The following is a 12,865-nucleotide window of genomic DNA, read 5'->3' on the forward strand; positions in this document are numbered from 1 at the left end:
TAAATTTATCTCGTTTTTGGTAACGTTTATAAAAAGAAAAATAAGCTGCTGCTTAAATTTTTAAGCCAAGCGCTTGAACTTCAATAAACTATTTCAATATTACTTTTTTTGTATTACTACACTAATTTCTATCATTTTATTTCAAAATACTTTTAACGTTAATGCAAGATATTTATAAAAAAGAATTAATAAAATATATTCATATGACAAATGAGATATAGAGTTTACTTGCAGTTTGTCGAATTTGCATTGAAGGACAATGTTCATCGGCTAAGCGCAAATTACGCGTTTCTGTAATGATGGAAAGATCAAAGATTAAATACTTCATTTGTACAATAGCGCGCACAAAAATAAAGTAAAACATTTTTATTAAAAAATCCGCTTTATTATGTGTTTTTCTTTTATACGATCTTGTGCACTGTTACATATTGCCGATATAGTTTATGTCGCAAATTGCATACATCAATTCTGATAGGGAGCGACTAAATCTTTTTACAATTGTAATTGTTTTCTATTAAAATCGATGACGTCGGACAAATTGTCGGAGGGTACCAAAAAACAATGAAAAATTCTACAATACTTTCGAGCTCCATCGCACGATCTGTGCTCGACTACTAGGATTAGATTCACAATAACATTTTTTTTTCCAATATCTGCTTCGATTATTCTACTTAGTTAAAATTGAATAGCAAAGGGGGAAATGACTGTACATTCGCAAGTTTGTATTATACTACATATTACACGACACTACAACTTGAGAAAAAACCTAATTTTATAACGAAGTTGATTTTATATAACTAATCTAATGACTCTTGAATCCTAAAATATTTAACAATAGTTTTTCTCACTGATGATACTTAAGTTTGATATCATTACGTCACAATTATCTTGCATGAAACTCGTAAAACTGGCGCAAGTACGTTTATGCATAAGCGTCATTTCCTGCTTTGCTACCTAGACGTGTGCCGAGGAAAGATTATTATCGTATTATTAATTTACACTTCTTTTTTGCCGAACGATTAATAAAATTTCAATCCGTATAAGAAAGATCGACTGATACGTCATCAAGCATTGCTAAAATAAAATACGAACTTATAAAATCTGCGGTACATTCGTGTACATTAAAAATTCGAAATTTTTATGTTTATATTTGATCGTCGAACTTTCATGTACGAGGGACTATTAATACCGCTAAAAATCTATGAGACTGCTGGTTCATTTCCGAATCCGGAAACTTGTACCATAGTCCGACACGCAGATATGAACAGTAAGTTTTCCCCTTCACTTTTTTTCAGAGCTTTTCAACTATGTGGTTCAACAGAATCAAAGAATTCCGTAGAGTAAAGGAAGAAATTATTGCCGTTATTCGCGTGTCGGTTTATGAACAAGATTTGTACTATGCCTGTCGTCACATATCATAACTTCATATTCCACGGCACGAAAAAAGAACTAAAAAGAAAATTGCCCACTTCCAGTCATTTCTACTGCTAAATATTGGCATGAGGAACCGGTAGACTCGGTGGTAATCGCGGTATGGAGATTGAAGAATCTCGGACGATATTTTTTATTTGAGATAACACCGTTACTGAGAGAAAGGTAGAGAGAATTAGAATGAGAGAGGAGACAGGAGACGTTTTATCGAACATCTAAATCGAAAAACGTCAAGACCAACTTAAAATCTATTCTCTCATCAATCGAGAATTAGCTTTTTTGGTTGCTCCCATGTGAAACCGTCTCGTCCAAAGTGACCATACGTACTGGTTTGTTGATAAATAGGATTACGAAGATTCAATTCTCTGCAAAAAGAGAAATATATATATATATATATATATATATATTTTTTTTTTTAATTATTTGTTTTTATAAAATCATTGCAATATATTGTAAAACGTAATAAAACAATGTTTACGATAATAATTCAATGTGTAATATATGCTATGATGACATAAATTAACATATGTGAATTATAAGTATACATACTTGACGATCTTTCCAGGTCGTAGATCGAAATTTTTGTTTACTATATCTAAAAGCTCGTTCTGGGAGCGTGAGGATGTGCCATAATCAAAAACTGTGATTGATAACGGTTCCGCTACTCCAATGGCATAGGAAACCTAGTATAAATAATGGTAAATAAATTTTCTGTAGAGATAAATCATACAGTTGAAGATTTAACTTTGTGAAAATATAAATATTATATATTATATAATATATATGTAATACATATATTTTTTTAAACGAAAATTGCTTCGTTTATGACAAAAATATCTTGATAAATCTTATAAATGTTACCTGTACGAGACAACGCCTGCAGAGACCGGCTTTCACCAAAGACTTGGCAACCCATCTTGCAGCGTATGCGGCTGATCTGTCCACTTTCGTAAAGTCTTTGCCGGAAAACGCACCACCACCATGCGCTCCCCAACCCCCGTATGTGTCGACAATGATCTTTCGTCCAGTAAGGCCAGCGTCGCTCTAAAATTTTTAAGGGAGAACATCAAAGCTACTCTTTTTATAAAATATAATGTAAATTTAATGAAGAGTAATTAATGAATGATTAATAAACCTTGTTTATATATCACTATATCATTTGTGCGTAATATTTGAATTAAGATGCTAATAATACCTGTGGTCCGCCAATGATGAAAAGTCCGCAAGGATTCACATGAAAGATTGTTCTGTCATCAAGGTATCTCGCTGGTATCACTTCCTTGATAACCTTCTCCATGATAGCCTTACGCAGTTCGTCTAGACCGATTTTCTCACTATGTTGCAATGAGACCACAACAGTATGAACTCTTATAGGTACACAGGCTCCGTGATCCATGATGTACTCGCAGGTTACCTATCGCATATATAATTATGTACTCAACGATTTATAAAAAATTTATTTAAAAAAAAAAATTATTGGATGGATTATTCTCAGTTAAGTTGTTAACATCATGGCACTCAAGAGTAGCAAATACAGAGAAACATCATTGAATAACCATCACTGTTTACATGTTCTTTTTATCTTATATAAAAGAGAGCCTGCCTCTTCTAAGCGTGAGAAATCAGAAGTGATCAGGCTGGAATCGAACCCGGATCTTGAAATTTCTAGGTAACTGTCCTGACCACTGAGCTATCCCAGCTACTAATACTAGTACTTTTTTACCAGCTTACTCGTTGAATATGGCTTTAACATTAAAAACGTGTATATTATATGAAATTATACCTGTGTTTTAGAATCTGGACGAGCCCACCATAGTTCTCCGCTTCGTCTTAATTCGGCAATTTTCTGATTCAGTTTGTGTGCCAATACAACTGTCAATGGCATACATTCGTCAGTTTCATCCGTTGCATACCCAAACATTAGACCCTGAATGGAAGATATTTAATTATTCTAGCAAAAATGTATAAGAGTTTGAGCTTGAAGCATCAATTTTATATATAATTTATAATTTTAAATATACGAATAAGTTATTCAAAATTATATTATGCGTCGTTAGAAAATAAAAGCATGCATATTTTCGTGCATAAAATAAGAAAAAGTTTAGTTCAAAATAGAAGACTCTTCTTACAAAAAGTATATTATCGCATATATATATATAGCATTATATAAATATATAGCTGCTAAAAATATGAAGCAATAAATCTGCTATGCAATAAAAGGTGCCGCACAGAACAGGATAGAATAGTAATTTAGAAAGAATAATCATGGATAATAACACTTGGTTTACAAGGTACGATTCACACACATTATTAATTACACAACTAGTGAATTCGACTAGGAATGTGGTCTTTCACAATCAATATTTTTTAACATGTTTTTTAATAACGAGCGACAATTGGAATCAAATTAGTACTACAGTCATGGTTGTTCTATTACTGAACAGAGACTACTTATCGATTACGGTGTGAGACATAAAATGTTTCGAAATTTTCCTAAATTTTCTCGCATTTCTATTTACCATATATATATATCTACACATTCATTACATCTTTTCATACTTTCTATGATAAATCCAGTCAAGAATTAAAGGGAGAAACAACACATACTTGTGATAGCGCATTCATCAAACTACAGTGTGCAACTACAGTGAGGCAAAGTGAATGCATCAATATATGAAGGAAAACTCAGTATGTCAGTCACATCACTTCCACCTCTATAGCGAAGAATCAAGAAGCCTAATAGGTTTTAATTGAAACAAAGAAGATACAATGAATGTTATTACTACAGCCAATAAAGAAGTACCACTTGGTAGTACAATAGGTGAATAATCATGACGATGAGAAAAGAGAACAAAGAGAAGAAAACATAAAATCAACGATGACAATGCTAAATTGACCTGATCTCCTGCTCCCACTTCCTCGTCGCTACGGTTCTCGTGAACGCCTGCCGCGATATTTGGTGACTGAGCATCGAGCGCCAACAGAACATTGCACAGCTTGTAGTCGAAACCTGCAGAAATCATCAGTGCAGTAAGACAAAAATATCCACTACTGTTTACGCGTCAACGTCCTTTCCCATATCGGGTCGATAGTTTTTGCACAAGATGCCATTGTCCCGGTGCATTAGATTTTTATCAGGCCACATCAATCCTAATGTATTCCTGATTTTATTAAAACTAATATGTGACGGATTGTCCTTTGCATGTACAAGTTCGGACATGAAGACTGTTGGAAGTATCAGTGCAAAACTTAGGAATTGTTTGCTACAGTCCATACTAATAATTTTGTATCAATTAGACGACACATATTTTTTTTATGACCTAACAATTTTTGTATGTACTTTTGGTATGTACGCATGTATCCGAACATAGTACATGCAGCCTTACTTCCTAAATACGATGACTGGATAGCGGCACTTTGTTGGAAACGTATCCGCCGAGTGCTTTAACTCAAGATTTGTTTCTGTCAAATTATTTCTTGCACAACTGATGCGATGCTTATAAGTTTTTAAGCAATCGGTATTTTCAGTATCAGTATCCTACAATGATGGTGTTTAGATACTTGCGCAGGCGATTCTCACCTGCGCACATGTACACATACACACAAAGATGTAACACACGCTCTCTGTCACATACAATAGCGAAACGGATGGAAAGTGTCTCAACTTTTCAAGGAGATCGGAAGGGGAAGGGGAGGGGGGGGGGGGGGGATTAAGAAGCAACAGGAGAAATTGACATTGAATTAATTTTGGCTGTTCTGGGTTTAGAATGGGGTATGTACCTGATCACCGGCACCCACGTCCACCTCTTGCCTGTCCATATGGACACCATCCGCGATATTTGAGGATTGTTGTTCGATCGCCACCAAAAGGTTCAACGTACGCCAATCGAATCCTGCCACGAGCACGATATGCTTACGTTACACTGTCTTTATGCGTTCTCTTTGTATGATCTTTTTTTTCCGAAAGATAATGAGCAGGATATATTTATTATCCGATCGATCGAGGCATGGAATCCAAGTCCAACATCTCAATGTGTGTACAAAGTAAAATCATTTTCTAATTTTTTTTCCACTAGTATTGTTATATTAAAAATTCAATATTCTATAAAACACATTCGACAGAAATCACAAATGATGTTTGGCGCTTGAATCTTTCGTGCCATGATTCAATCGTGCACTTGTAACGTTTGATGAAGGAAGGAAGCTTAATGAAGGAGATATGAGAATTTTATAAGGACGAGGGATATATTGGCTATATATTCAGTCACAGAGCATGCATGTGTTACTGTCAAACAACGACTGTTGGTTTTTTATGAATGTAGGAACTTTGAATTTTCTCGCGCAAACATACAATTAACATCCAACAAAGTGTCAGAGGCAATTGAAGGAAATGACAGACGTGCATCACTAAAATTAAGGACAAATATAACAGAAATCGCAACGGCGATACCTTTTGAAGAGTCGTCGTAACCAATGTGCTTTACTGTATCTCGAACAATCTTTTGATAATCTACTACAGCCTTTGATGTAATTTCTCCGCATAGAAGTATCATTCCAGTTTTTGTCACAGTTTCTGCAGAATAAATAAAAAAGTTGTTAATTCAGATATTTATTATTTTTCTTAATATTATATATGTTATAATGTTATAATGTTACGCAATATAATTTACTATGTATATCAAGAATGCTATCACACAAAAATGTCAGTATTATTAAGGTAGATAGATGTAAGAAAAATTTGAAAGATGCTCATTTCAACAATTATTAAGTGATGAATACACAAGTCGAAAGTTCCGCATTAAAAGTAGTTCAAGAGCGAACAAACTACTTTATAAATAGATGCTGTATTACAAATATACTTGGTGAAACTTACCGCATGCCACTTTAGCATCGGGATCTTGTATTAGATGTGCATCCAAAATGGCATCGCTTATTTGATCACACATTTTATCTGAAATGTAACAGAAAAGATATATGATACATAAATATTTATTTATCAATATGTAACATAAAAATGTAAATTTTTAAAAAAGCAATTAGAATATTATTATTTCGAAAATATTTTTAAGATCTGTACAATTTTACCTTTGATTAAACCACGCATAAACAGTTATATAGAAATTACATTTTACGAAATGTATTTCAAAAATGTTATTTATTTTAAGGAAACCTAATATTCATTATTTTAAATAAAAATTGCAAAATTGAAAAACAATTGAGGATCTAACAAAATTATATTATATAACTTATAATACGTAACAACAAATGAGATAGAATAAAAATTAATTCTATATCTTTATCAAATTATTATCTAAGAAAAGCGATGAATTGCTAATCCAAGGTTAGTTAGCCTAAATTGCTCGCGGGACTCATGCTCTTCTTTCTTTATCTTTGGTATAATTAGAGACATGATCTGATGGAGGAGAAAGAGTCGACAATCGTAGAGGTAATTAGCAATACGTAAGTATAATCCACAAATTACGGAAGAATAAATTATTAAAAGTGACTCATTTAAATATAATAAAATACAAGAAATACGTCATTAACTTAAAATATTTAAGTGATTACGGTCAGAGTTATAGATAAAAATAGAAAGTTGAGATAACTACTGAAAATGATTCACTCGGATAATGCAGGTAATACTATTAACTTGTGTTATTTAGGGGCTTACAGTACAAAAACATCTCTATTACTGAAGAAATTCAGAAATATTTAATTTTTCTTTTAGAAAATCGGTGATCCCCAAGAATGTCATCCTGGATGGTGACGTCACAAGCGAAGGAATACACAAGTGCTCGAGTTATATCTAATGTGAATGTATGTAAACGATGTCATATATGTAAACAAGTTTTTATGAATCTAGTTTATGAATCTTCGCACATAAAGCAGATGCGCAGTGCAACAAGTTTATTATCAATTCGATATAAAAGTATTAATAAGTTTTCAATTTGCCACTATAAGAATTAAATTGCTTCATCAAACTGAAGCAATTACATTAACAGCTATACAGAAATCAATTACATAAACCATTTACATGACTCCTTGTTTTTTTTCTAACGTCTTAATATTCTAAAATGTCTAACAATGCCAATAAAATGGAAAAAAGTATCTAGAATTCAGTGATAGATTGACTTTGAAAAAGTATTAGAAGATGAGCATTAAAAAATAGAAGGGGGGAAAGGGGGAAGAGGAAAGGAAGAGAAATAATTAATCACGAATCTTTTGTGATTAATAGTGCCGTTGAATACTTCCACGGATATAGACATGATAATGTGAAAGATTATAGTCGACAGTAATTTCTGAAAGTTTCTGCTGGAAATAGAGAGAAGAAAGTATAACGTTGTGTCTGACAAACATCATGAAAGGATTAAGAATTAAGCCGAGAGCACAAGCTTTTACATAAAGCATAACGCATAAGCATAAGGAAATTGATTGGTCTATATATAAGCATAAGCAAATGCATAAGGAAATGGACCAATCAATTTCCTTATGCTTATGCGTTATGCTTTATGCAAAAGTCTGTGCTCCGGCCATTACTTGTGACGTGTAGCGTTCCCAAGAAGTTACAAGTCATAAAAATGACCCTCCTAAAAAGAATTAATTTCAATTCTAGGTTTATTCGCTATTATAATTAAAAATTAAAGATAATAAAAGGTTCAGAAGGTGTTCTTAGAACTACGTTAAGCATCAATTCCTTTCCTTCTTAAAGACTAATAGAAATGTAAAAGACAACGGTGAGTTGAAGCTTATTTCAATTGTTTCTTTTTCTGACGATAGAATCGAAATATTTAATTTGTACTTTAAATGAAAATTAATAATTCCGAAAAGCAATACATCAGTTAAACTATGATCAAGCAGTGACAGTGAAAGGCTATCATTATATTTATATTGCAAATAGAACTGTAAAATAATATGGTCAGTTTTTATAGTTTTATAGTCATCGACTGTGGCTAACCTATTGTATTCATAATCTTGTTAACTAGTCCTAGTACCTATTATCTATTATCTTTATTATCTATCCTAATTATTTTACTATTTTGTCTAGACTCTAAAGCATAGTCCTATCTGCAATATAGAAAGAATTAATGATTAGCTTAGCCTTGATTAACTAATGTCAATGTTAATTTATGCTGATATAGCTAGAGATTCAATTGTTATTTCCACGAATAATTAGATACATTATAATCTAGAAAGAAACAATACATTTTTGCATTACACTTTCTTGTGATTAAATCATTATTTTAGAAAGAACTTTTTCAACTTCTTTCAATAAATAACAAAAATATTGTTAGAAAATATGTACTTCTAATTGCTGGTAACAGAAATTTTTATACAGTTACGTAAATGTTATCATAAAATTCCACAAGTTTGTGTCAGAAACGCAAAAGATAACGCTAACAACACATAGTGACATAAAATTCTAGAATTTTCTAGATTTTTATGTTATTTCTAAAACGATAAGAAAATTGCAAGAGAATATATATATACAAGTATAGACGAATGGGGCAAGACTCATGCTGAGGTGATTACTGGAATTTAAATGAGTGAAAGCTAATTCAGAAGATTTAATCAGACTTGAAGCGGCGTCTAACCTCAACCGATCACGCATTATTAGCCGCGAGCGATTGGCGCCGATCGCGCTGTAATCGGAGCGAGCACATGGCGGCAACGGCGGCGTGGCTATCGCGGTTCTTCGGTTAACAATGTGATAGGTTTCATACATCTCCGGCCGGGGCTGCGAGCGTGCGCGCACGAGGTAACCGAATTCAGCAGCGAGAAACGAGCCGTGGAATTCGGCGACAACAAGCGACGAAGAACATGAGATGAAAAGCAAAGATCCGTTCGCTAGACTTAGGTTCGCGACTAACGATCTAACACTGTTCGTTTCTAGAATATAACTCCGGTTGTTTAAAAACAAAAATAAATAGCATTAGCAAACTGAAAAACATTAAAGAAAGACACTGAATCATCATTAACGTATTAAGATTGACGCTGTCGAGTTCGAGTTAAAGAAAGAGTAGAAAAAGTGCGGCATGTATCCGATTATGAAAGTGATTCTTCCATGGTGGCGTACGCGATACGATGATAGCAGAAGCTACACGCTGCCAGACGGAGAGAGAGAGAGAGAGAGAGAGAGAGAGAAGAAAAAGACAGAGACAGAGAGGTCGTGAGCTTCGACCGATAATGCAGAGTTACTCGTTAAACCCCCAGAAAGGGGTTGGTTGCCTTATGAGATTTGGAGAATTTGCTTACCTGGATGTCCTTCGCCAACCGATTCTGAGGTGAACAAGAAAGTGGTGTCCTGCTGCAACTCGGGTGGCGCGTGGCCGTTCGCATAGCCGTTCATGTGGTGCGCGGTTTCCGGCATTTTCCTGCGTTTCGGGGTTGTCGCCGCCGTTGTCGTCGTGTCGTAGCGTTTCAAGCCACTCGTGAGCTCCGTAACACTGTCGCTTAGCGGAGCCTAGCTTGACCGAAATATTCCTCCACGTGTCTTCTTGTAGTTGTGTTATACGCACTTCGCTCTATTATAATCTTCCGAGATTATCTCTCACGAGCCTTGCAAGATTGCGGGCTTGCGTTATAGTTGGACACGAGTGAGCGACAGCGTGCGTGAGAGGAAGAGCGGTGTGAATTGTGATGAGGCTTCACACAGGCACACGGCACACCGCGTAATGATCGGAACGAACAGGCGAACGCGCTGTAGAACGTAGCGGGAAGTGAAAGAGACTCCCCGCGCCTTGCTGCCGCCTATTTATAATCTCGGTTTGTCTGCCCTGCGCGCTCGACCGGCTCTACAGTCACGTGACACGGCCGCCTCGATGATCGGCGCGGAATTCGAGTCAGCCAGACTGAACGGATCCGTATCTCGCGTGACTCGCGGCTGCCGGTTGAGTCGGCTTCGTCGTCCACGTGCTCGACGCCTGTCCTACGAAAGATATAACACGTTAGATTTTTTTCGTCTTGATTAGAAAAAGCCTGTTCGCAAACAAGATGTTTTTTCAAGAGAAATAAATTTTAGGAGAGTTAGATGATCTATTCCAAAACAATGTGTGTTTTACAAACTTTGATAAGATAAGTAAACTTTGAAAAGAAACGGGTGTATACTGTGATATTGTATATCTATATTACAAAACGGATTTCTGATTTTTTCAATAAAGATCTTAAATTTATAAGTTTAGAGTAGTAATTAAATTATATGATAATTATATCGCAATCAATATTTTAACATAAATTTAAAATTTATCTTATTTTATGCAATTTTTATATTTAAAAGGACATTAAATCATAGTTAAATTATTATATAATAATTATGCCAATTTTTTGATATTTTGATATAAATTTAAAATTTACCTGTATTTCGTGTGATTTTTCCGTTTAAGTTCTAGACAAAAGCGGAAAACGTAAAAACAGTTGAATTTCCTTCAATTACTTCCGCCAAAGTTGATGGCTCTCTATTATAAACCAGCTAAAATAAAGTAAAATAAAAATAAAAATAAGGATGAAAAATATTCCAATAAATAAAATGTAAAAAATGTCAATTATGCTATATTTAGAGTTAAATCGAATTTTTTGGCAATTCTATCTAATTTAATTTTGCGAGTCTTTTGTTGCTCTTCCGCTGATTGAATTTTTTAAATCAAATTTTGATTTAAATCTTAGAATATTAATTTTAAAAACTCAAGTTTTTAAAAATTGGGGGAGGGGGGGGGGAATTAATAGCTTTAAGGTGACGATATGTAATGGCAAGTTTATCTTAGTACGCTGCTCTTGATCTATCAACATGGCACTATGATCTCCACGACGAATATACATTTACAACTTGCTAAGTCATACTTTGCATTTAATGCTTTTAGTGTTGCATCATGCGGAGTGATCTGTGAAATACTTGAAACGAAAGCATATCTATGTATATCTTGTTAGCACTAAATGTGACCGCTTGATCCAGAATTTTATTTCACACGCTGTCCACATACAATCGCGGCTTGATAATGAGATACTTTTAACATGTAGATAGATTACATTTAGAGCGCTCAAGATACGAATAGAGACCAATGAGCCTAGTTTAGATTCTTACCGATAGTGTCGACTCAGTGCTTATCAGCGTTTATTCCCATGTGCTGTTATTAAATTTAAAGGAGTCGAATGTCAAAAAATATTGTCTATTATCGAATTTTCTTAATATAGCTGGAAGTCTGATTTGTGCAATTGCGGAAGACACGATAAAACTGTAATTCTGAAACGTGAACACGTAAGATAATGCTATCGCCACTTTCGTTCACGTCTTTGAAATTGCAAACTGCGAGTGCTCGAGAACCGGCTGTACTTTTATATGTCGCTCGCCAGATTCGAAAAATCTTGGGGTGGGATAATAGTCGACAGAGACGCAAAGTGCGCCAGGATGATCGGATGACACGCTAGTTACACAGCAAATTGCACAAGTTTATAGTTTTTCTATTTTTTCGAAATAATAAAAATACAATCTAAAATTTGTACAATCTAAAAGAATTCCTTCCAGAATATGAAACTTGGATTTCTAATATTTTTCTCAATTTCAGGATGTAAAATGTTTATCTCACAATCAGATTTGTCATCGATTGTTTGCGAAGCGTCGCTGAAAACATTTCCTCGATCTCAAGCGATTTTCAATTTGAAAATCTAGAAAAAAATTAAATTCCTGAATAAAAAATTCTATAAAATTGAGGATATTTGAAGTCAGCATGTATAAGATCAATAATCTATGAAATTTAAAGTTTCAAAAGAAAAAGTTTGTAGAATCTATTGAGGCAAATATTTGAATGAGAGTAAACAAAGTGTTATGAAGCAAAGAATTTGTTCAAATATTAACAATCTGTGCAAAAATTTAATAAAGTGTATAAAGCTCTGCAAAATTTTTTTTTTAAATTTTTTCGCATAATAATCTGTTTCGTATAATAAAATTATTTATTGGGATCATATATTTTGTTTGTCTAAGCGAGTTGTAACGAAATATGATACAACATATGGATGTCGTGTTGTAATAAGTCAAAGTTGCTGATCATTCTGAATGTCATGTCTGTTACTTGTAACTGACGTCATGAATGAAAGTCAATTGATTGCACGGCTGACTGATACTTAAGTTAGCGATAGTGATTATCGGCTAATATCTAACACATTCGGCATAATTAAAAATTAGTTCTTGATCACTTAGTTTAATAAATAGCTTGATAATCATAAATATAGTTAATTAATGTTTTATTGCAGATCCGTTTGTAGGTTTAAATAAATTATAGGCCGATGCTATTTCTTCCCGCATAGATGACCTTCCATTGTTATCATGCGGATTGTATAAAAATGTTGTGCACTTTCGCGATAACTTAGGATCTTTTATGAAGTTCAAGCGCTTGTAAATTAATATAATAATTCAAGCGCATTGCTGTTATTTATCACTGCAAAT

The 12,865-nt window shown here is 33.9% G+C and overlaps 1 protein-coding gene across 2 annotated transcripts; it reads right to left on the reverse strand.

The window, feature by feature from the left end:
• Positions 1 to 363: 363 nt before the first annotated feature.
• Sam-S (S-adenosylmethionine Synthetase) lies at positions 364 to 11,648 on the reverse strand. 2 transcript variants are annotated; one of them, XM_012363918.2, is made up of 11 exons: positions 11,507 to 11,648; positions 10,783 to 10,897; positions 9,685 to 10,357; positions 6,305 to 6,382; positions 5,882 to 6,004; positions 4,329 to 4,441; positions 3,215 to 3,358; positions 2,627 to 2,845; positions 2,293 to 2,475; positions 1,981 to 2,114; positions 364 to 1,796 (listed from the first exon to the last, which is right to left on the reverse strand). In XM_012363918.2, exons 3-11 carry the CDS (start codon positions 9,797 to 9,799, stop codon positions 1,691 to 1,693), a joined length of 1,215 nt encoding a protein of 404 aa, XP_012219341.1. In that variant the 5' UTR covers positions 9,800 to 10,357; positions 10,783 to 10,897; positions 11,507 to 11,648; the 3' UTR covers positions 364 to 1,690. The 2 variants fall into 2 exon arrangements, with proteins under 2 accessions (XP_012219341.1, XP_012219342.1); XM_012363919.2 differs by lacking the exon at positions 4,329 to 4,441 and adding an exon at positions 5,212 to 5,324.
• Positions 11,649 to 12,865: the final 1,217 nt, after the last annotated feature.

This window comes from Linepithema humile, chromosome 3 (assembly GCF_040581485.1).
Source record: "Linepithema humile isolate Giens D197 chromosome 3, Lhum_UNIL_v1.0, whole genome shotgun sequence".
Classification (NCBI taxonomy): Eukaryota; Metazoa; Arthropoda; class Insecta; order Hymenoptera; family Formicidae; genus Linepithema; species Linepithema humile.